Below are 23,465 nucleotides of genomic sequence, written 5' to 3'. Positions count from 1 at the left end.
CTTAGAGGTCTTTTCCAACCTTAATGAGATTCTATGATTCTATGAAAGATACTTCTAACTGCTTATTATTAAGGTCTTTTAATTTGGTCTGTGTATTTCTTTTGAATGTTTTGTTCATAACAACGTGAGTAACAACACCTGCAATAAATAGTGAGGCATAAGGGAATTGAATGAAACGGTGCAGAGCCAAACTAGGACCAAGCAGTCATGACACTGTTCTGTGGTCATGATTAAATGAGCTTCTGAAGTGAGTAGTTTCATTTGTAGGCAATTACAGTTCTGTGGAATGAGAATCCCCTTTTCAGAGTAGCTGGTGAGTTTGGATTGTCGTCTTAATCTCACTTCAAGTGAATGGTCTTTGTACAGGAAGCCTCCTGTTTCGTGTGAGTTGCTGAAGTGGCAAGGTTATCATCTTTCTGTGGTACCTTAATGGTGTGTTTAGTTTGACAAAAGTAATTTGGTATGTGTAGTAATATAATTATAAAATTAGTAATATGTTGTGAAGGAATGAATGTTCCTTCATTTTAAAAAGTATGTTTGTATCTGGGCCCTGTAAAATCTTTTCGTAATCTCTGTTGCTATAAAAAGCATTTGTTTTTTTTCACACCAAACAGCAGGCTAGTTCCTGGCTTAAAATGCAAACTGCTGCGCCATAGTGATGCAAAAATACTGCTACAGCCACCTGGTTCTGTTCCCTCTAAGACAAATTCAGTAATACCATTTCTGTTGTACAAAGGTTGAGGCTTTCACCACAATCAAGAATGCTTGGGAGTGTTGTCAAGGTAGTGCTGAGGATTTAAACAGATAAACTCCCACTGCTAGTGTTAGCTCATAACAACCTTAGTATGTTGATATGTACTTCGTTTATTTGATATATTGCCTTGTGAACAGAATATTCTTATAAACAGAGATATTGATGCCCTAAAGAACAGTGAACTGATTAAGGCTGGGGCACGCATTAGTGTGTTATTGATAAAAAATCTTCCGTTTTTAGTTCTCCGGCAAAGAAGCCTGGTCTTCGAAAGGCGCTGCAGTTTGTAGCAGATCTGTTTGATGCTAGTTCTGAAGGGCAGAGCTCAGAGGCCTTGGGAGCTTCATTGTCATCTCTTGGTAACCTGGTAGGATTAGTGGCCGAGACATCTGAAGAAAGATACCGTCTTTTGGACCAAAGGGACAAAATCATGCGACAAGGTAATTACACAAGTTAATGAGTGTAACATCTACTTCTCTGCTGGAAAGAAGTAAGTGGTGTCTGTTGCAAAGCTGTTTTGACATTACGGAAATGGCTTTAAAAAGAGACTTTAACACAGAGCAGTCTCTAAAATACTCTTTTATTGTACATATATACATTAATTTCTTGTAGAACACACAAAAATCTGTTTTATCTATTGCACATGCATATTTCTTGTGGAAAGTGAATAGTAGACTGTTCATCTTCTGTGAAGGAGACTATGTAGGGACATTTACATCCCTGCAGGCTCTTTGAAGAAAGCTACCCAAAGCCTAACTGTGCTTCTCTAAATTCAAGCTACTACACAGCTGATAATTATTTCAAGAAACGGCCCTTTGTTTCACAGTGCTGGGTTGTAAAACCTTCCATCCTGTTCTTGCCACTTCAAAGCTGACCCTACTTTTAATTTAAGATCTTATTTTTAATACTGACAAACAGATCTCTCGTCCACTTGACGTGGAATTGTGAAATTGCCGGTGCTTAGTTAGGAACAAAACATTGGGTATCTTCTAGAGGCTTCAATCTTTTCAGCAAATCTCTTGATCTCCAGGTGGGATGGTAGGAGAAACTTGCCCAAAGGAGTGGTGCAACCCTGGGACAGGCCCCAGAGTGGGGGAACCCCATCCTTGTGCATTTCTGACCACGCCAAAGTGTGGGTACAGCCTTGCTCTGAGTAGAGGCAGGATGGGAATCTCTAGAGACCTTTTCCCACCAGCTTTTTTTGTGAACTGTTGCCCTAGCAATGTACTTCTTGACATCCATCCATTGACCAATGTACAGACTCCAGCTGAGGCATCTGGCATGCTTAGGGCTGTGTTGGCACATCAGGGTAATAGCTTGTCATGAAAACAAAAACGAGAGATGCTTAGTGTTTGTTCAATTTTTTTTTTTTTTTTTTTTTTTAGCTCGAATAAAAAGGACCGATCTTGGCAAAGCAAAAACTGTTGTTGGCACTTGCCCAGACATGTGTCCTGAAAAGGAGCGCTACATGAGGGAGACGAGAAACCAGCTCAGTATCTTTGAATTGTTTCTAGGATCTGACAAGGTATGAGTCCTCCTGTATGGAGTGATTTGTTGTTCCCAGGACATCTGTTTGCTTGCTGCTTATATAAAGCTGTCAGTGTTGTTTAGTTGATTACAGGGTTAATTCTGGTGGAAAAGTTCTGGAAGCCATTTCATTAATGTCTTTCAATTCCCCGTTGTAAAACAGGAAGACTAGAGAATTGCTTTTTCACTCTAAGTCATGTCTTTTATTTAGCTACAGACAGGCTTTTAGAACTATAGTTCTAAAACTATAGGGCAGCATTCATTGTCTTGAAGGTTATGAGTTTGAGACTAAGTCAACACTTAGGATCCTGTCATAAAAGAAGATAAAATATATTTGCTATCGTAGCAGAATGGACGTGGGCTGTTAGTGTGAACAGTGGAGAAACTCCTGTAATAGTCTGCTCCTTAATGAAGAAAAGGCATAGATGGGATGAAATCCTCTGTATTCCTGAAAAGGTGAACATACTCCTTGGACTCTGATTCTTTTCTCCACATCTTGCAGGTAGATCATGCGGCAGCAATCAAGGAATATAGCAGGTCTTCAGCAGATCAGGAGGAACCTTTGCCCCATGAATTGAGACCCTCTGAGGTGTTGAGCATGACCATGGACTATTTAGTGACAAACATTATGGATCAAGGAGAAGGAAACTACCGAGAATGGTATGACTTTGTCTGGAACAGAACTCGTGGAATAAGAAAGGTGAGCGGTGGTGAGTGGAGGTGTCTGCTGATAGAAAGCAAAAGACCACATAATGCTGTAAAAAGTGAAGCAAAAAGCAATAGTAATGCAAATGTTTTGAATTGCAAAGTGACTCAAAGCACAGTTGAAATGAGTTTTCCAAAGGTAATGCCAGATGACTGTGCTCTTCAGCTGTAGTTTAAAAATACATGCAATGCTTTCTTTATCATTCTGTTTAGGATATAACCCAGCAACATCTCTGCAACCCACTGATGGTGTCTCTGATTGAGAAGTGCACTCGCTTTCACATCCATTGTGCTCACCACTTGTGTGAAGAGCCCATGTCCGCCTTTGATGCCAAAATCAACAATGAGAACATGACTAAATGCCTGCAGAGCTTGAAAGAGATGTATCAGGACCTGGCTAACAAGGGGATTTACTGCAAGAGTGAAGCAGAGTTCAGAGGTTATAATGTCTTGCTGAATCTCAACAAGGGTGATATTCTCAGGTGGGAACAACAGATATCACTTGTTTTCTCTCTTTGCCTCTGGGAAGAATTGAGAATAGGATTAAGTCCAGAAAAATTGTAATGGAAGTGAAGATCTTAGTTGCAAAATTTTTTTGCCAAAGTAATGTACTGTGGTAATGTTCTATTTGAATTTTTCAATAGGTCATTTCAAAAAGTGTGTTTTTTAAGAAAAGAAAAAAAAAGCTTTGTTTTATCGCCTTGAATAACTCACTAGAGCTTCTGCAGGTAGTAAAAAAAGCAACCAAAAAAAAAAAAGTTAAATCTTCACTGTTCTCAATCAAGGAAAATTTTTTTCTCTTCCCAGAGTGGTATCCAAGCTTCACTGCTTTAACTGCAGTAGGACCAAGAAAAAACTTTTTTGTGGGCAGAGTCATGCTTTGCTTTTCTGGTCAATCTCTTAACTGCCTTCTCCCTAGATGTTAGTAATGTACCTAAATAATAACATGCTGATTATGCAAGCATCATTAGAAGATTAATGATCAGTAAATAATGCTGCAAATTTAATTTGTAGCCATTTGTTTTGGACAGAAGTTGCATGTCTTGCTCAAAGCTCCTAATTTTAATTCCATTTTGTTACAGGTTGCTACTGAATTGTGATTGTTAATATTGAAGCAAAAGGTTTGTCTCTGTCTTTTGTCTCCACAGAGAAGTACAGCAGTTCCATCCAGAGGTTAGAAACTCTCCTGAAGTTAGATTTGCAGTTCAAGCTTTTGCTGCATTAAACAGCAACAACTTTGTGAGGTTTTTCAAGTTAGTGCAAGCAGCTTCCTATCTGAATGCCTGTCTCTTACATTATTATTTCAACCAGGTGAGAAAAAGGCAGATGGATATTTTTTGAAGTGTTAATCAGTAAAACAGTCTGGGACTTTTGGGAGGAAATCTTAGCAGAAAGCTTGGTAGATATTTAGCCTTAAAAATAATCTTATTCTTGCTTCTTTTAAAAAAGCATTTAAAAATTTTTCAAGAGTTTTCTGTCGTGATATAAAAGGCAAATACTAAAATGCTCTTCTCAGCATTTTTTTCCCATAACTGTGTACAAATACATATTATTTCCCCTGAAAATAATTGGGAAGCAGAGAAGCAGGCCTGAGACTTTTGCAAAGGAAATATCAACCTGCACTTTCAGAAGCCCTTGCAAGCCTTTTCTTCTGCACAGGAATCACAAAGGGATATGCTCAAAATGAGCAGCATCGAAGAGGAGCAGAAACTAGAAAGCAAGTGCATAGAATTTAAAAAGAAAGTTAAATCTGAATAGTAGTTTGTGTGGATATTTGATGACAAAGTACTGATTTCTTTTAAACATGATTTTCATGTTTATAGGACACTTTATAGTACATTTTGGGGTCTTTAACTTAGTAGTTATGTGGCTCTTCCTTTTATCTTCCCCCAGATTCGTAAAGATGCTCTCAAATCTCTCAATATTGCCTATACTGTGAGCACCCAAAGATGTACAGTGTTTCCCTTGGATCTCCTGGTCCGCATGCTACTGTTCAAAGATTGTGAGGAAGCAACCGATTTTATAAGTTATTATGGCCTGAGTGTATCTGATGGGTAAGTGTAAGGAAAAGGGTGTCTGTGCCTTAAGATGCCTAGTGGGGTTAGGGCGATGTTAGGTGAAGCGTTAATGTGGATGGGCTGCTCCTGCAGTTTGCAACCAGAAAAAGAAAAGAACATGTGAAGGGTGGGGGCTGGGCTCTGTAAGCAAAGCACTAGGATAGTGTTGGGTGCAAATTTTAATAATCTGGCCTATTTTTATTGCTGTACTTATGAAAAGTTCTTTAATTTTATAATCTTTCCCTGAAGAAATGGGGTCTGTATCCCTGTAACTATGGTGACTTCCCACAATAGCTTTTTTTTTTCACTTGCACATCTTTTTTTACTTGGTTTGATAAGGTGACAAGGGATTTCAAGGATACAAAATTCCTTCAGCCTTCTGGAAGGTGGTGAAAAACGAGAGAAACATTTCCCCCAAAGGAGAGACTGTATATTGAGCTCTGTCTCCATTGGACTCCAGGGACTTCTTCCCTAGAAAGAGACGTTGTGGATAACCCAGTAGAAAAAAATTGTTTTAGTTTTTTATCTTGCAGTTGAATTGTAGTAAATTGCAGCTCTGTAGGAAATGAGGATACAGGTCTGCTTCTCAGGAAACTGGCATTATGGTGATGCATGTAGGGTGGGATGAAGCTGAGCAGTGCAAACCAGTTTTTAGAGGATGTTGGAGGCCAACGGTTTGCAGATAAGTGTGTCTGCCATGGAAATACATATATTGTAAGGTGTGCTCATACAGACTTGCAATCTCCAGAGACTGGTGAAGGCAAAAAAACTTGAGCATGCCAGTTAGTGATCTATTTCCTGCTAACATTCTGTTTGATATAATAAATTAGCCAGACTACAGGTGCCAAGATTGGAGGAAGGTTGAAGCTTTTAAAATTACTTTTGTAGATAGTCTTGGCGTCTATCCTGTGGGATGTAGTCTAGGTAAAATGTACATGGAGAATACACACAGTGGATAAAGGTTAAAAGAAGAGATAAAATAGTCCATGAGGGTGCCCAGAAATGTTAGTGCAGCTTGTACTCTGTCCTGGGAGGATAGCTGTGAGGACAGTGCTCTCTGCTCTCCCTACTCTGGTTCCAGGCAAAGATCGAGATCCGGGCTACAGGGAGCAATCCTGAGTGCCCAGTACCTGTCTCGCTTTGCCCTGCTAAGCTGTCCAACTGAAAACCTATAGGTTACTGGAGCTTTGAGGATGTACTCCTGTTTTTTATTTTTCCCCAGTGCTTATGTAGAGCTGAATCGCTCAGCTTTCTTGGAGCCAGACGGATTACCCAAACCACGTAAATCGATGTTTGTCAGCCAGAAGCTAACTGTCTCGGTTGGGGAAATTGTAAATGGTGGGCTGTTGCCCTCAGTGCCTCACCACGTGCCTGTGTCCAGCTTCGATGGACAGAACAAGTATACTGGCGGAAGCACCTCTGTGGATCAAGCTAGCAGTAGCCAAAAATCCAGCGTGGAAGCAACAGGTAAGAGCAAATGTGCATTTTAGCTACAACTCTTGAACATACTGCTGGGTCAGCCATGTGAGTTTTATTTTACAAAGCAGAAACTGTTCTTGGCTCATATGGGTTGAAATTGCATGGAAATCTGGATGTAATGAAAGCATGTTTTGATTTATATGTACTTATGTATCTGTAGAAGCTAAGAAGCAACCTGATTAATAAAATGTATTTCCCAATACAGGAAACACACTAACGGTAATGAGGGCGCAATTTTGCTAACATAGGTGAAATAACTAGATATTTGGCTACTTCAGACAGCCAACTTCCCTTTTCAGTTTTCAGATTTTGTATTGCAACTGTTTGTTCCCACTGTGTGTATAATCATGTTGTTTTTTCAAGTTAGCTGAACGTATGCTTTTTTTTGTCCTTGTTGAAAGTACAGATATTTTGCATTTATTCAAGAGGTGTAGGTGCTAGGTGTTCTTGACTTAAAACAGTTGTTTTATTGGAAATGTATGTACTTGGTATTGGAGGTAAAGTGCAATGAAATTTTTGAATGTTTTGTATAAAATACTCATAAATATAAATTAGCTTCCCTGATATAATTATATTTTTAACTTTAAGGCAGCAAGCTTCTGTTATGGACTTCTTTTATGACCTGATGAAATTTATCAGACAAGCCAGCTTTTGAAGATAAAAATAGTTTTGCTTCTATTTGTGACTGACCTGGTTTCCTTAATTTTTCTCTTCCCCCCCGCCTCCCAAGAAGGAAGAGTGGAAAGCAAAGGTGTGGATTTAGATGCCACAGCAGTAAGAGTCCAGCCCCCAGCTCATCTTCTGCCCTCACTGTTACCTCGTCAGCTTGTGCCAGTGCTGACTCCTGCGCAGGCGATCTCCCAACCTGCTGGACAACCTGAGCCTCTCTCTTCAAAGCCTCAGCCTGTCTACACAGACACAGTAAGGAAACTTAAACCCATAACGAAGTATTTGGGAAGGATCTGTGACATACAACAAAAAGTGACTGAGTTCTTAGGTTGTTTTAGTTTTTCAGAATCTGCATGTGTTATGTAGAGTCAAAAGGAGACGCTCCCCGCTTCGGTGCTTTGGATACTTTGAGAAGTTGTTTCCTTGGAGTATTCTGAAAAGAGAAAGTCTTGAGTGATTTCAGATGCAAGCCTGAAATGTTAGTGCTTGCTCCAACTCCTTCATACGATAAACAGTTCTGTCTGTTTAGCATTTATTTGAGAAACCTTTAAGGAGAGAGTCAGAAAGCAATAGTAGAAAGTGATTATCTTTGACTTAGTAGGTAAACTTTGCTTTAGTGAATAATATTGAGCTGTTTCTTAATGGCACTTATTTCAAATGAGACATGACAAAGTTTTTCTTCTTGTGGATATATGACTACTAATGTTGGGTCTTGAATGCGTACCCTGTGTATCTGTGCTGTTCCCCTTTTTCTCCCTCCCACACGTTTAGATATGTACTAATGCTGAACCCATCTCAAAGTGTCTCATTGCTTTGTAAAGTACAGCTGCCATATTCTACCTAAATTGGCTACACTTCAGTGAGGATTAGACATGGTCATTTGGAATTAAATCAGCTAGAATGAGAGAAACTCTCAAGTAAGAAAATAGGAATCCCTCTGAAAATTCATTTTTCTTAGCTATTATTTCCTAACTTGACTTGCCCATATTTAATACAGAAAGCTGCTTTTGTTTTGGGGCTGTTATTAACCTTTCAGATAGTCTAAAGTTTCCAGGCTGTTGCGATTGATTAAGTTAGCTTAGTTTGTATGTAGAAATGCAGGTAATGTTGCCAATTAGTCAGTTAAACAAGGCTGAAAAGCCTCACTGCCCATTACAGTCAGTTAGACAAGGCTGAAAAGCCTCGCTCCCAATTCACGTGTGTGCCCAGGCCATCCTGAGCAGGACTGCATCTTGCTTCAGCTGCTTCCTCTGCTGTGTTGTAGGACATTGCCGAAGTGGCGGATGGTCTTGTGCACGAAGTCATCAAAGGGGAGTGCAGAGAAGTCGGCAGAGCAGCAGTGGCTTACGTGACTGCTGCCATCTGGTAAAGAGCCTTTATTGCTGGATTCCTGGAGTCTGTCATCAAAGCTGCAATTTGCCATAGCAGCACCATTTGTGAAGATCATAAAACTAAGCAAGGCAAGGTCTGTAGTGGAGATAGTCTTACTGATACAGTTGAGGGAAAAGCAGACCTTTCTTCAGATGTCTGCTACCTCTCTGTTGCACACCGGCTAGCCTAATGGAAGGCTAACTGCGAACCTCTATAAATCTTGCCTTGCATGACACTCACACCACTGCCACAAGAAACGTGTGTTGTGGAAGGGAAGGTGCCTGAAGGGGGACAAGAGGAGTAAGTCCAGATCTGGCTGCTTCTCTTCTTCAAATAACACTTCCTCTCCAAGTCAGTTGGTGGAGTAGATGTGGGCTTGTGTCAAAAACAGTGTTATTAATACACCAACGTTTTGGTTATTGCTGAACAGCACAGGGTCACAGCCTTCCTTGTTTCCCACTCTGCACCCCTGTGAGTAGGCTGGGGGTGTGCCAGAGGCTGGGAGGGAACACGGCCGGGACAGCTGACCCAGACTCACCAAAGTCCATACCATGTGATATCATGGTCAGCAATAAAACTGGGTTAGAGGAAGAAGGTGGGGTTTTCTGGCTTCCAGGGTGGCCATTGATTGGAGACTGTCTGGGCATTGGTCTGCCTGTGGGAGGTGGTGGCTGACTGCCTTTGCTTTGCTTGGTGGGAGTGTGGGTTATTTTCCCTTCACCTATTACCGTCTCTTTATCTCCATCCATGAGTTTTCTTGCTTTTGTTCTTCCTATTTTCTCCCCTGTCCCGAGGCAGGAGTGAGCCAGTAGCAGTGTGGGTGCTTGGCTGGTGACTGGAGTCAGCCCACCACAACGGAGCAAGAGTATGCTTGAGAAAAGCACAGACATAGGGCTTTGAATGAAAAATTTCTGGCTTTGAAAAGAGAATTGCTGTTTCTGCACAGCACCTCGGAGGCCACCGTGGAGGAACTCGTGACTGAAGTGATGGGGGAGATCCTCAGACAAGTGGCTGGAAGTGTGCTGAGCGCAGAAAGGGAGCGTGTCAAAGAGGAAAGGCGCAGAGTGGAGGAAGAGAGGTGAGTGCATGTGTGCTCAGTCCTTGTGTCTTTCTGCCATGCCAACAGCACTCAGTTTGTCTCACCTTGAACTGCCCTGGGATTGTGCAGGACAGGCTGTCCCTTCCGTGTTCTCAGGTGATCTGCTCGTTAGTATTTTGGTGACCTCACAGAGCCACTATGAAAATTGTGGGTGGGAATTTTGGGAACTTTTATTCACCCTGAGCTTCCAGAGAGGGAGATGCATCCTGGCCCTGCTGTATGCAGGAACTTTTCCTAATGAGTGAGCTACTTGTCTGTAGCTTACTGGGGTAAGAATAAAATAACCCCATTGTCATCTGTATTTTTGAAGGAAACCTGGCTCCATGTAAAGCTGTTTATCTTTAGAGAAAGAAACCAGCTAGTGGGAACTCAATTTTAGCCAAAAACTGTCTCACGCTGCGTGTAGCGCTGTGTAACTAAGGGGCAGGTTTGCCAGTGTAAATCTTCTCAGTTGTGTAAATCTTGCCACTCTTGTCTTGCCACTTCCATAAACCTTTTCTCTGTCCTTCCAGACAAAAGCAGGAAAGAGAACAGTTGATAAAGCAGTTGAGCCAGTTGGTGGGTATGGAGTTAATGGAAGAAGTAATAAAGGAGAGCGTTCAAGAAGCTTCAGCCAATGAGTTAAAGTACGTACAACATACTCTATGCTATATGTTGCTGTAGGACACTTTCCTAAGGGTTAGAATTTGTTACAGAGTGGTGGGCTTCTTGCTTGGCCTTCTCTGAGTTCATCTTCAATAAGCTACTTAAAGAGAGGGGAAGTGTACTTGATTGTACAGTGGGCTGCCAGTTTGCAGTCGCACTGTATCATGCAGTAGCGGTCCTCCAGGGTGGAGGCTTTGTCTAGGACAAGGCTGCTCTGTGTGCTTATTTTTCTTCTGACTGCCTTATGGCTCAGCTGTGGGCTCTCTTGTAGACCCTTCTTTGGAAGCCCATGATCACTAAAACAAACTTGATTGATTTCTGATTGATTACAGGTCTTATTTAGAAGGACCATAGAGTAGAAGTGTGGAAAATCTGTCCCCTTTGCTGAATGTGATGGTCTTTCCTGTTTGCAGCTCAATATTGTCATTTGCTGCAGTCTCCACCTCACTAGAGGTCTTGGTTTGTTTCATTTTGAACTAGATGTGCCTTAGAAAGAGACCGGGAAGCCCGTATTGCCCGCTGTTCAGAAGAAGTCTGTGGTCACATCATGGACCTCTTTCTGGAGGATGAGATTTTCCAGATTGCTAAGGAAACACTTCAGGAGCTCCAGTGTTTCTGCAAGTACTTGCAACGGTGAGTTGCCATCCTGTGACACAACTGCTTTTCTTGGGAGCGTTGGCATGGAGTGGTTAATAGAGTTTGAAGTACAGCTGTCTGGTTGTGTTCTCTTTGCTTTTATCTTGTCTCCACTATAAGGGTAGACTTACAGTCTTATTACCAGCCTCTAAGAAGTTACTCAGATATATGTAGGGAGGGGAGCACACCTCATCAGTCAGGTGATGAACTTGGTAGGAGATTTGAGCTTCATTCTATCTAGAAACTTGTAATAACTTCTCCTTGTATTCTTTCTGTTAGATGCTTCTTTTTCTGGATGTGTGCTAAGTATTCAGTGGCTATTCCAAGGCAGAGATTCATTTCTCTCTGTGCTGTGCTGCCCCAGTGCAGTCAGGTTGAGGTGCGTTTCAGGTGGTATTTCTCACTGCTAAAGAGGAAGCAGCAGGCTAGTCTCTTTACTGTGGAGCACCTTCCCTTGCAGAGTTCTTTCTGTCCTAAAACTGAGTTCATGTGTCTCTTCAGGGCATGTGTAAATCGCCTTCGGTGCGATAGAGAAGGTTAAGGAGGAGCCTAAAGATACATGAAACAAATGTACATGCAGCACTCAAGAAAACTGGATGATGCAGGAATGTTTTTTATAAGCCCTGAAAATGCCTGAGGGAAACACAAGAAAAGATTTCAATTAATAAATTTTTGTGTTATAAAACTGTTGAGTGGTACATGTTTTGAATCATTTGGTCATAGAAAAATAGACTAGCATCTAATGATTTATTATATGTTCTCTCCTTGTTGGTGAATTTGCCTTTTTAAATGTTTCTTGAAAAATGAACAAGAAAAAAAGAGGCATACCTTTCTTACTGCAGTAGATGTTGCAAAAGCATTTTCAGCAAGTGCTTGAGATATCAGAGAAGCTTTATAACGGATCATTGTAAAACGCTGTATGTGCTAGGAGTAAACATGCTGAAAACAGGGAAGGAAAACTGCTTGAACTTTTGCCTGGGGAGCACAGCTAGGACTGCTGTGGAAGGGATGAGATAGAAGAGTGGGAATCCTGCTTCCCTTCTGTGATCTCTGGCCACTGAGAGCAAGTGCAGCTTGCTAAGCAGAAGGCTGCTCCCTTTTGTCTGCATTGGTTTTTTGAATAGGGCACAAGTCTGCCCCTTTTGGACACTGCATGTGTACAGCTGGCAGGTCTTATCCTGTGCACACTCTGTTTAAGCTCTGACTTCGTGGCTGTATGCAGAAATACAGCCTGAGCCTGCTGCACCACGCACATGCACCACCTCACACTTGCCTCTGGGCAGACTGTGACTTGTGGGGTATTTGAGAGGCCAGTCCAGTCTGAAGAGCAAAGATGAGAAAACCTGTTTAGTCTGCAGAAGAGTTTATTAATGTGACCTATTTATCTGTTCTCTTCCAAAGGTGGAGGGAGGCAGTGGCAGCTCGAACAAAGTTGAAACGTCAAATGAGGGCGTTTCCAGCTGCTCCCTCTTGTGCAGATCCAAAAAATAAACTGAAAGCACTGTCCCCCAGTGCTGAGTGGCCTATAACCATGGAGAACTTGTGCAAGAGAATTGTAAACCTGGGGAACGGAGGAAAGCTGGGGGTCTCTTGCACGAGGTAAGGATACTTACAGTAACAGCAGTGGGCAATCTGTTTGATTTTTTTGGAAGGTAAGTTACAAAGTAGCCCTCTTCGAATCTTCATTGTGAACGTTAATGGTTTTGCAAAACTGTTTGTTCTCTAATACCCCCAAAAAGACCCTTTCTGCACAAATGCCATGACAAAGACTGCAAACCTAAAGAAACCCTTCTTCTATTAATGGCAGCTTTCTAAAGTGTCTGCAGTACTTCTCAGGTCTTAGTGAGTGTTTCTTAAATTTGGTTGAAGTACCTGTTTTATACCAAAAATTACAACCAAGAATCTTTTGTTTCCAGATTGAATTGGCTGAGAAACAAGACAGTGCATGAAATTAAAGTTCAGCACTTCTACCAGCAATTGTTAAGGTACGTTGATGTTTGATCCTTGTTTTCTTTCTAAGCAAACTGTGACAGAAATGCCAGAGATCTCAAAAATGTCAGTAAGAAATGGCAAATCATACTCAAGTGTCTACTTGCAGCCTTCCTTCTGGGAGTATTTTTGAGATAAGGGAAGCTGGAATATAAATTCATGAAAGTGTTAGGCCATTTAATCCTATTGCTGTGTATGTAACTTTAAGGGTCTGATGGATATTACGGGTTTTTTTGTACCTGGGTGGGATGGGGCCTGGGATAGGGTATAGGGGGAGAGGAGTAAATGAGCTGTTACCGGCCTGGCTTGTGGCACAAAGGGATTGATCTAGATGTTTAAAGTGCAGCAGGAGGTCTGCCTTCTCATGGCTTGTCATGCACTCTAGTGGACTGTGTGTTTATTGGAGCAGGGTATTGAAGCAGTGTTGGAAGTGAAGCACTAGACATGATTCCACAATCCCCAAAGTAAGGCTCACGTAACAGATTTAGCAGCTGCAATTCTTGAAGGCATCTGGTCTGTGGTGAAATAGATGGGCAACAGATCTAAAGAATTAGCTCTAATTTTGGACTGTTTGAACTGGACGGTAGTTACTTACAGTATTGTAACTTGTTCAAAGCAAGAAAAAGCACTCCCCAGGTGGGAATGATCACTAGGGGGTCTTTTCACCAGCTTCTGTCTCTCTTTAAGTGATTTAGCTTGGACTCCCCTGGATCTTGTCTCATTAATCACTGAACATATTCCAGTTCAACAAGAACAGGTTTTTTGGAAGGTGCTGTTGGTTTTGCCAAATGATGATGAATATGCGGAGGATGATCCCAACAGGTAAGTAAAAGAGTTGATTGCTGGGTCCCTTTCTCATGCAGGGCAGTCAAATAGAAGAAGAGTAGTAGTATACAGTCCTTGATGCATGTTTTCCCGTACCATGTCAAATTTCCAATTTGTTTTTTTTCTCCAGAGCACTCTAAAGAATTACTGCAGTAGTCTTATCTTCTCCTGACATTGTTCATTGAATTCCTTTTGCTCATGCTGAAAACAGAAAACCTTGAGATATGTAGCAGTGTGGAGAATGTCAGGACATTTAATAGCTATTTAGCAAAATCCAAGCAATATGAAGGTTGGGGGTTATGATGGAGTGTGGTGTCTTAGAAGCGTTGGTGCTAAAACCTTAAAATGCCCATTTTTTTAAAACAAAAACCCCCAAAGCCCACTCTTTATTGTTTGCTAGGGTACTGGTGGATTGGTTGAAAGCCAAATTTATGGGAGACAAAAGCTGGAAGAAAAATGCTTCACACACTACAGAAGGCAGAATTCAAACACTGACGTTATTTAATTCTCCTGGCTTGCAAGGGAGCAGAAGCATTAAAGTCAGTGTGTGTGTAAAGGTAGGTGAGAACAATTTTGTGATACCTAACAGGCCATAAGAGCAGGGTGTGCTCTTTTCCAGTGGATGTTGTGCAGAAGCTTTTCACACTGTGTCCTGTCAGTCGGAAGGAGATGATACTGGGAGGGACGGGGTTGCTGAAAAAGCCTAAAAAAAAAATGGATTTTGTCCTTGTTTCCAGTCAACTGAGTAAATACCTGCCTAAAGACAGTGCAATACTTAAAACCTCAATCATCTCAATTCCTGATGCCAAATCAAGTGCTGAAGTGCATTTTTGTGCTCACCTGCATCTATTGGACACATCCATGTTTGTCTGTCTTATAACTTGTTGTCTTAGGATTTGTAGAGCTCCTGGTAATGAATGACAAAGCTGAATGCTAATGATAGTAAACTGCAGATTTCAATATGAAAATAGCTTCATTTAGCTTTAGCTACATTACTGTTGTCATCTTTGTAACTTGTATAGGTGGCACATGGTGCGCTGTCCAACTCTGAGCTTGATACAGCTGAGATGCAAAAAGACTTGCTTGGAACCAGTGGTCTCATTCTTCTCCTGCCCCCTCGAGTTAGGAGTGAAGATGTTGCAGAAGATGATGTTTATTGGCTTTCAGCTTTGCTGCAGTTGAAACAGTTGCTTCAGGCCAAACCTTTCCACCCGATAGTTCCCCTGGTGGTTCTAGTCCCCCGTCAGGAAGAGGAGGCCACAGAGAAAGAAGTAGAAGAAGGTACGTAATTATTTTGGGGCCTTGAAAAAACAATGTGAAAGTTTAGGGCTGCCCCAAGTAGAACTGTTGTGACTAGCACAGTCTCTCAAATACAGCATCTAGTAAAGGGAGAGACTGAAGTACAATACTTTTTCAAAGCTTTGCTAGAAATCCAGAGGCCTTAAGAACTGATCAATATGGAAAGAAGTGAACTTTCTTTTGGCTTCCAGTTTTCCTTTGCACACAGTATTTGATCCTGAGAGTCTGCAGGGAAGGATGGAGAAGTGATGCTGTGAATGTATGCAGAGTGTGAGTCTAGGTCAGGGTAGGAGATACCCATTTGTTCCGTCTCTGAGTATATGGCGGGTTTTCTTATTTTTAAGGTTTGATGCTGCAGGACTTGATTTCAGCCCAGCTTATTTCAGACTACACCATTGTTGAGCTCCCAGGTTCTATCAATGACGTACAAGGCACCAGAAGGGTAAGAATAGCAACTCACATGAAGAGATACTTGGCTGGTTTATCATTAACCTCTCAATTACTAATGCCTTATAAGGAATTATTATGTTCTCAGTAGCTTAAATTGCAGCTGAGTCTTGTGTAGTGGGTTATTTTTTTTTGTTGAAGTTTCTGTAACATTTTTGTTCAAAAAGCTCTCTTACCACTTTTTTCATACACCTGAATTTGCTGAAGTCGGGCACTCGCTTGTTAATAGTGATTCCAACATCAGCCAGAACTATTCTGAAATGAAATATTTCTGCTACTTTTCCATTATTCGTGACTGTCTATTTTAACTGACTAGAGATCAGTGGCATTTGCTACATAAAAGGTAGTTTCTTCTGTGTAATACTGAAAACTGCACTGAGACCAAAATATGTGGATTATGTAAATCCATTCTTGCCTGTCCCACCTCTGTTGACTAGCAGAGGTACCGTTGCTGCCTACAGACGAGTGCTAGTGGTGGGTGAGCCTTTGTACCCTTAAGCTCCCAGTCCTAAAATGCAAAGGACCCTTTGTAGCTCTTCTGGCTGCTGTGCGATCACCCAGTATTATTCCATCTTGGTGGATGGGACTGAGGGATGCCTCTATCCTCTAACATATGCAAAGAAGGATTGTATGGATCTCTCCCTGACAGCCTCCAGACACCAGCTTCTCCCCTTGTCCTTCAGTTTGCTTGGCAATAGTAGCCTGGAGACTAATCAAAAACCCATGATGGAAAATGATACTTACAAGTGTAAAATAGTTTTTTGTGTGTGAGTCATAGCAGGGTGGATTGGAGAGGTGGGAGAGGGTAATGGCCAAGCTGTCTCAGACTAAAAGCAGCTCCAGCCCCGTGTTCCCTTCTCATGGTGTCTGAAGAAGGTGCCTAAGAAAGAAGGTGAGAACAAGACAAGCCCAGAGTGATGCTCCCCCACAAACCCTTACAGCTTGCATCTCTTTGCAATTCAAGGACTGCCAGGATCAGACATGGCTTCTCTGGGTATAGTCACCCTGGGCTAATTCCTGTGAATCTGTCCAATTTCTCCCAGATAAGTTTTAGGCATCCCCAGCATCCTGCAGCAGGGAATTCCCCAGCACAACTGCACCTGGTGTGAACAGCCTCTTTCTGTCTGTTCCTGAGCCTGCTGCATGTGAATTTAGTTTGTGACCACCTAGTTGGAGAATCACTGTTGCAAATACAGGGATGATGCTGGTTGATTTGTTTGTATTTTGCTGCATAGTACCTTGCATACTATTACGTCAAACTTAAGGTTGCAGGATCGAATCCTTTGTGTCCTGATTACTGCAGACCAGTTTCCAACCGCCGGTTGTTTCGTGTGTCATAGATCTGTGCGGCTGTGGGCTGGCTGGTTTCCCAATGCCCTGACTCCCTTGAGCTCTGCAGTCAGACCCTTCGGGAGTATGTTGAGGATGGGATTGATGGAGAATTTGGCAAGCGCTTCTACCATGACTGGAAGGAGAGGCGTTTAGCTGGCCTGCCATCTCAGGAGCCTGGGCTCATCATAGAGCTGTACAACAGCGTGCTGCAGTTTCTTTCGGATGTGGCATCCTCAGAGCACCTTTGTGACTTGTCATGGCCTGTTACTGAGTTTTCAGAGCCTGGGGGTAACAAGCTGTTGCCCCACCTGCAGTGGAACATGCCTGATCACCTGGCCTGGCTGAAGAAGGCTGTGCTGTCCTTCCAGATCCCATACCTAGATCTGCCTCCATTAGGTGGTATGTACTTCGTGCTGCGGTATCCTGCTGGTGGCACATCATTCTCTCTGATGTGCCTGTGCTGTGTTGAACTATCAGCCTGTAAGGTGGGTAGTTTGGCTCTGTCATAAATTCTTGCAATTTACTTTGTTTTTTCCATAGCTCCTTGGCATCCTGTTTGCTGCATGATTTTTCAGTATGTGTCTCAGATTGCTAGTTCTTCCCATACTCAACCACTGATCCAATCTCAAGTGGAGAATCTGCTGAGCAAAACTTACGAGAAGTGGAAAAACAGAACATCTGGGAACTCTGAGGAAGATGGACCTTCTGTTGATGAGATCCCTTGGGATGATATCTTGGCAGTCTGCATTGATCATAAACTGAGAGACTGGAAACCACCCAAACTGCCTATTGCTCCAGGTATCGCATGTCCTTCTACAACATGGATGATACTTCTTGCATAACTGTGTTTAATAACTTGATAGTGGTGCCTTTATGTGTGGCAGTGAGTGATATGTAGCAGGGAGGGAGCTATGGTCTTGATCTGCTGTAGAACGACACTGTGCTTACTGCACATCTTTCTGCTCTTTGGAGTGTGTCTTTAGAGTTGATTATGACTTGACTTCAGCTGTGATTAAAAATTTTGTCTCTGTGTGGAGGAATATGGTCAGTCTTTCAGCCCTTCTCTCCCAGTAGGAGAGGGTTTACATTCAACCAAAGGCCAAGAATTGTGCTTCAGAAGTCATGTAAGCTCAAGTCAGCTGGGATGGCAGGCTGCCACTGTTAATGAGCACTTCCATGGATTAATGAAGCTTGTCTCAGATTCTGTTTGCTTTCAATTTCAAGTGTGTGGGGTTTTTTTGGTGCCCTGTTTGGCGTAACTATAGGGAGCCTCTTTTAATGAAATGATTATTTAACCCACTGAACACTGAACTTGGATGCACTAGAATTTTTAAAATTAAGATAAAGCAGCATTTTACAGTCTTTCCCAGTAATCTGGTATCTGTTGAACAGTAAATCAGTTCAAGAAGGCTCCTTTTTACATGCAGATTACAACTTAAAGCTACTTGAAAATGAACATGCAATTTTTCTTCAAATTGGCTTTTCAATACTCAGCTTTTCTTCTGAAGGGGAAAATCTGTTCTAATATTAAACATTGGGTTTGGGTTTATTCACAGAAGCAGTAAGTGAAGATGGTCAGATTCGTGTGTACTTCTTCAAGGATCATTTAAAGAACTTCACTCTCCCTTTTTCGTGGGAACAAGCCAGACTGCGCACGCAGGAGGAGATCCGGCAAAGCCACGAGAGGTGAGGCAGCTGCTGGCACTACCTGTGGGAGTAGCATTCAGCTGTCCATTGTGCCATCGCAGTTGCTCAGTAAACTCCAAGGAGGTTCCTCAGGGCCTCTATATGATGAACATATAGTGCCGTCAAGATGCTGAAAACCAGCATACGGCATCCTCCCAGAATGCTTCTGTACATCTCCTTGAAATGATGTACAAGAGTGTGTTGAAACTGGGTGGTAAGTAGATTTTATTTCTGCAGGGTTACTCGGCTCTCAAAGAAATGGATTGCTTGGGGGGTGCTTAAAACGTTATAAATGGAGAAATTAACTTCTGCTAAAGAAAACACTGGTGAGGCTTTGGAATTAGCCTTGTACTCTAGATACACAAAGCATGGAGGAAAAACAGTGTGAGGTTGGGGAAGAGCATAGGGATAAATCATGAGCGTGCCCTTTATTTAGTAGTGCCCCTTCCCTTACATTTACCTTCAGTTGCAGCCTCGACCTGACAGATGAATTACCTGTTAGATGATTTGCAGATTTAGTCTTTGGTAATCACACGTTAATTTTGCAGTATTTTGAGTTCAAAAGGAGGCTTTGTCCCCAGCTTGTGGGAAGACATCAGGAAGGTCCCACTGCTCAGAGAAAATGCTAGAGGTTGAGGGGGGAGGGTGCCTTAGAGCTGTGTGGCATTAAAGTATTTGAGATCTCAAGAGTCTAGCTCAGTTCCCTAGCCTTGCTCAGAGTGAAGCCAATCTCTTTTCCCTCATGGAAGCTTAGCTGCTGCTCTGCTGTGTAGCAGGAGATGTTGGGTAGATACCTTTCTTTGGGGTGAATCTCAGCCCCCTGTCAGATTAGTTCCTCTCAAATCCCACACACAGTTGGTGGTATGTTGGATCCTGGTACAAGGGAATTATGTCTCCAAATGATCAATTCTTACTCCCTGTTATTGCCAAACTTCAAGCCAGTAGGGAAAAATTAACACGCTTATACCAATTTCTGTGCTTTTGTTTGTTTGTGTTTTGTTTTGTTCCCCCCCCCCCTTCCCCCCACCAGGTCAAGGATAAAATCTCCCAACTCTTTTAAGAAACCCTATAGCATTTCCATGATGCCAGGTCAATATGGTTCTGGCATGAGCATACTGTCAGGTCAAGAAAAGAGCATTCCCAGTGCAGATGAATTCACAGACACAGCCTCGGGCCTGGAGCTTCTCCCAGAGCGTTTGTTGGCACAGTTGCAACTGGAGAAAATAGAAAGCAGGAGGTAAGTTCCCAGAGCAGCATCCTTTCCTTGTAACTCTGGCCCGGGGCTGTAAATAATTTCTAACTTGTATGTAATGGGAAACTGAAGTCCAACAGTGCTAGAAAACAGCCTAGGCTATCTCCAGTTTCATCTGATTTCATCAAGCACATCAGTGCAGTGTGGTTCCCTGCTAGCTCCTCCTTGCATCACAGGAACAGTCCAGGATGGTAGAAATACTTGGAGCTTTGAGGGATGGTTGGAAACTGTCTGTGGTCAATCAAGCCACCAAAACTAAAGCAGTACAGTGCGTACAGTAGTCTGTGTGTCCTGCAGTATGACAAATGTCTATAAAGTCCACTTCAGGATGTCAGTTTGGTGCCTGTTAACAATGCAGATCACAAAGCTGAAGAACTAAAGCTTTTGAGGTGGGCCCAAGGGTTTCTTGTCTTTGCTGCTGTTGTGGTTTAACCCCAGGTGGCAACTAAGCACCACGCAGCTGCTCGCTCACTCCCCCGTAGTGGGATGGGGGAGAGAATTGGAAGAGTAAAAATGAGAAAACTCATAGGTTGAGATAAAGACAGTTTAATAGGTAAAGCAAAAGCCATGCACGCAAGCAAAGCAAAACTAGGAATTAATTCACTACTTCCCATTGGCAGGCAAGGGTTCTGCCTTCTCCAGGAAAGCAGGGCTCCATCATGCGTAACCGTTACTTAGGAAAACAAATGCCATCAATCCAAACATTCCACCCCTTCCTTCTTCTTCCCCCAGCTTATATACTGAGCATGACGTCATATGGTATGGAGTACCCCGTTGGCCAGTTTGGGTTAGCTGTCCTGGATATGCTCCCTCCCAGCTTCTTGTGCGCCTGGCAGAGCATGGGAAGCTGAGAAGTCCTTGACTAGTGTAAACGCTACTTAACAACAACTAAAACATCCCTGTATTATCAACACTGTTTTCAGCACAAATCCAAAACATAGCCTCATACTAGCTTCTATGAAGAAAATTATCTCTATCCCAGCCCAAACCAGCAGAGCTGCCTTCCCAATCAGTTGGGTGTCTTCAGTCTGTGTGGCTCCTTTCTGTACCACAAGCTTCTATGATGGATTTTCGTCATAGCAGTGGGGTATGTCAGACCTTGTTGGAAATGACTGTGAACAACAGATCCTTCTTGCAGACACCTCTGAACCCAAAACTCCTGGTTAACCCACTGGTTACAAGAGCAAAGCTAGGCTGCAATCTGACTGGTGCTCTTGATCTTTCTGCCCAGGTTTGAAGAACAGTTGCACCAATGTCTAGTTGAGGACATTGAGCCCCTTGGTGATTTCGTAGGTCTTCCTCTCTACCTCCCCCAGTCTCTGGTCTCCACCCCAACTGTCACCTGTCCATTGATAAAGAGTCCTGCATCATCTGCTCAAGAGGTAAGAAAGGGTGGTACTGAGAATTAACTGTAGCTCTGAGGAGTGCAGGTGCCAAACCTCCTGTAGTTACAAAACCTTTAGTGGGAATTACCTTGCTGTGCAGTGTTCGATAGAGTTGGGAAATAAAGAACTGAAAAATTACGCCTTGGAAATAACTTATTTCCAGGGAGGGAAATGCTTTCTGCAAATCTGGAATAAGAGGTGTTAATGCTTTTTCCTGCTGGCAGTTGTAACAGTATCCCTTGTGGTGCTGCCCTTTAACTTAAGGAATCACTACTGTTGTGGGTCAGCTTCCCCCAGTTAAAGGAAGGCTGGGGAGAGAAGTAGCAGAACATGCTATTTTTGCCTTACCTCCTCGGGTGGGGAGGTGCTGACCTCCATGGTTGTTCTCGGCTTACTGGCTGTTCCCCCACTTTTGAGAAGTTCTTTGTTGGTACTGGGTAATGCTTCTTTCTCAGTCTCATCTCTTTTCCTTCTGCCCAGGCTGGGAGTCAAGAGAGATGCAAGCTTTTGGTGGAGGAGCTAAGCCCCACGCTGTCAGACAGACTGAAACACTTGCAACGGCTTCTCAGAGCAAACAAGGAGGGTGAAGTTGCCTCCGAGCTCCACCTATCTGCTCTGGTGGACATGGTGGATATTTGAGCAGAGCTGAGACATGTGTGCAGACCAAGAGACCTGGTAAAGAAATCCAAGGCCAGATGATTGAACAGATAAGTTCCTGGGGCATGTTCCAGGAAAAGCAGGTGTCCTCCTGGGAGAAGAACACAGAGCAGACATGGGGCTTGGGCCCTTCTCACATGGCTGCCTTGCACAGAGACAGTGTGTCGTGGCTCACTGTGTCCCTTTGGCTCGCTGCTGAGCTTTGGCTGGTCTGGGCCTCCCTCCTTTTCTGCTTCACGGGCATGGAGACGAGTCAAATCCTTTTCTTGGAAAGCCTTAAATTAACACTTTGGTGATTTTTCTTTCTAGCAGCTCTCATCGGGGGGAAACATAGCTTCACCAGGAGAAAACTATAAGGTAGCAGGGGCCCCTGGAAACATCAGAGCAATTGCTCTCCATAGTCTCGGTACTTGAGATGTTGTCCCAGCTCTGTGCTTGCTTGCTTCATGCAGAAGCTACCTTGCAGCAGCACTGTAGTTTGAAGTTGCTGTTTCGCTGCCCAGCAATGTCAATACTGTCATTCTCGAGTTGATGCAACACTTAGCCATATTTTGTACTTAACGATGCTCAATGCAAATCCAGAAGGATTTTTGTGCTGCTGGGCTCAAGTTTTATTGTATTGAATATTTACGGCATTAAAACCAGATGAGTTGCTTATTCTACAGATTGTCATGCTGGAAAGCAGGATACTTTCTTCAGTAAACAGCTATGGAGAAATGATTTTCCTTTTTTGGAAGAGCAGATTACCTGCATTCTCCAGTATTTAAAAAGCTGTGGCTTTGAAAGTTGAAGACCTTTGGTTTTAGTTTAATACTGATTCCCAGTAAATAGTAGGAAGATGTACTTCATGTCTGCAGTACTCCTGTACAAGTAATCTTTTTTTTTTTTTAATTACAGTATCAACAGATTTTTCTCAGACAGAAACTTCTGCCTGGTGAAATACAAATTATTGCAGCTTTGGGGGTAAATGCTGATTATCTTGTCTACCAGAGACCAGTTGTCTGACTTGCTTCTAATTTAATTTGAAATTCTCAGTAGTACAAAACTGTCAGCTACCTTCCAAAAAAGTAATTTTATAGTTGGGGGTTTTTTTGTATTATTTCTCTTAATATTAACCCACTATAGCTATTCGAGGTTTAAGTTGAAACAAGAAGTTTAATCTGAAAAAATTATGCTCTGAGGCTGTTCATACTACATATACTTTTGTGGGCTGAGTTGTTAACTTTCACTGGTCGCATGCAAAATGAAGCCAGTGTGCTGCTCTTTGCTGTGCTGTGCCCTAGTGCTGCCGTTGATGTTCTTGGTTTACCCGGAATTCAGCTATAAAACCCCAGAAGTGTTCTGGGACATGGTTTGCACCATCTGATGTGACTGTGTTTCGTACCTAATAAATCCTTAGCGGCTTGAAATGTGTTGTCGCCTCCTTGCTATGCAAAAGCTCCTGGTACAGGATGTTATCCACGTGTGCTGCTTTATTTTTAATCCCGGGTTTGTCTAGCGTAAAATATCGGAGTTGGCCAGCCGGTGGGCCGGGGGCAATGCTGTGGCTCCGGGGTGCTGTAGAGGCTGCTGTCGCTCCCTGGCAGTCCCCCGGGACCTCACGCCTTAGCTGCGGCTGCGGGGCGCGGTGGGAGAACGCGGGGGCGGTGGCAAA

At 42.8% G+C, this 23,465-nt stretch overlaps 1 protein-coding gene across 1 annotated transcript; it reads left to right on the top strand.

The window, feature by feature from the left end:
* Positions 1 to 994: 994 nt before the first annotated feature.
* Positions 995 to 21,793, top strand: MCM3AP (minichromosome maintenance complex component 3 associated protein; the record flags this gene model as incomplete). Its single annotated transcript, XM_009575678.1, has 24 exons — positions 995 to 1,191; positions 2,137 to 2,276; positions 2,781 to 2,978; positions 3,197 to 3,465; positions 4,132 to 4,294; positions 4,877 to 5,037; positions 6,263 to 6,507; positions 7,250 to 7,440; positions 8,453 to 8,553; positions 9,506 to 9,637; positions 10,171 to 10,284; positions 10,784 to 10,936; positions 12,341 to 12,538; positions 12,856 to 12,924; positions 13,616 to 13,750; positions 14,154 to 14,310; positions 14,776 to 15,034; positions 15,397 to 15,494; positions 16,840 to 17,230; positions 17,372 to 17,629; positions 18,388 to 18,517; positions 19,548 to 19,754; positions 21,001 to 21,151; positions 21,635 to 21,793. Coding segments are annotated over 24 exons (4,276 nt in total), but the record flags the coding sequence as incomplete, so codon positions are not given.
* Between the last annotated feature and the right edge of the window lie 1,672 nt (positions 21,794 to 23,465).

Source organism: Fulmarus glacialis, unplaced genomic scaffold (assembly GCF_000690835.1).
Source record: "Fulmarus glacialis isolate BGI_N327 unplaced genomic scaffold, ASM69083v1 scaffold27930, whole genome shotgun sequence".
NCBI lineage: Eukaryota > Metazoa > Chordata > Aves > Procellariiformes > Procellariidae > Fulmarus > Fulmarus glacialis.
The sequence above is the reverse complement of the archived record's forward strand: the minus strand, read 5'-3'. Positions and strand labels throughout refer to the sequence as shown.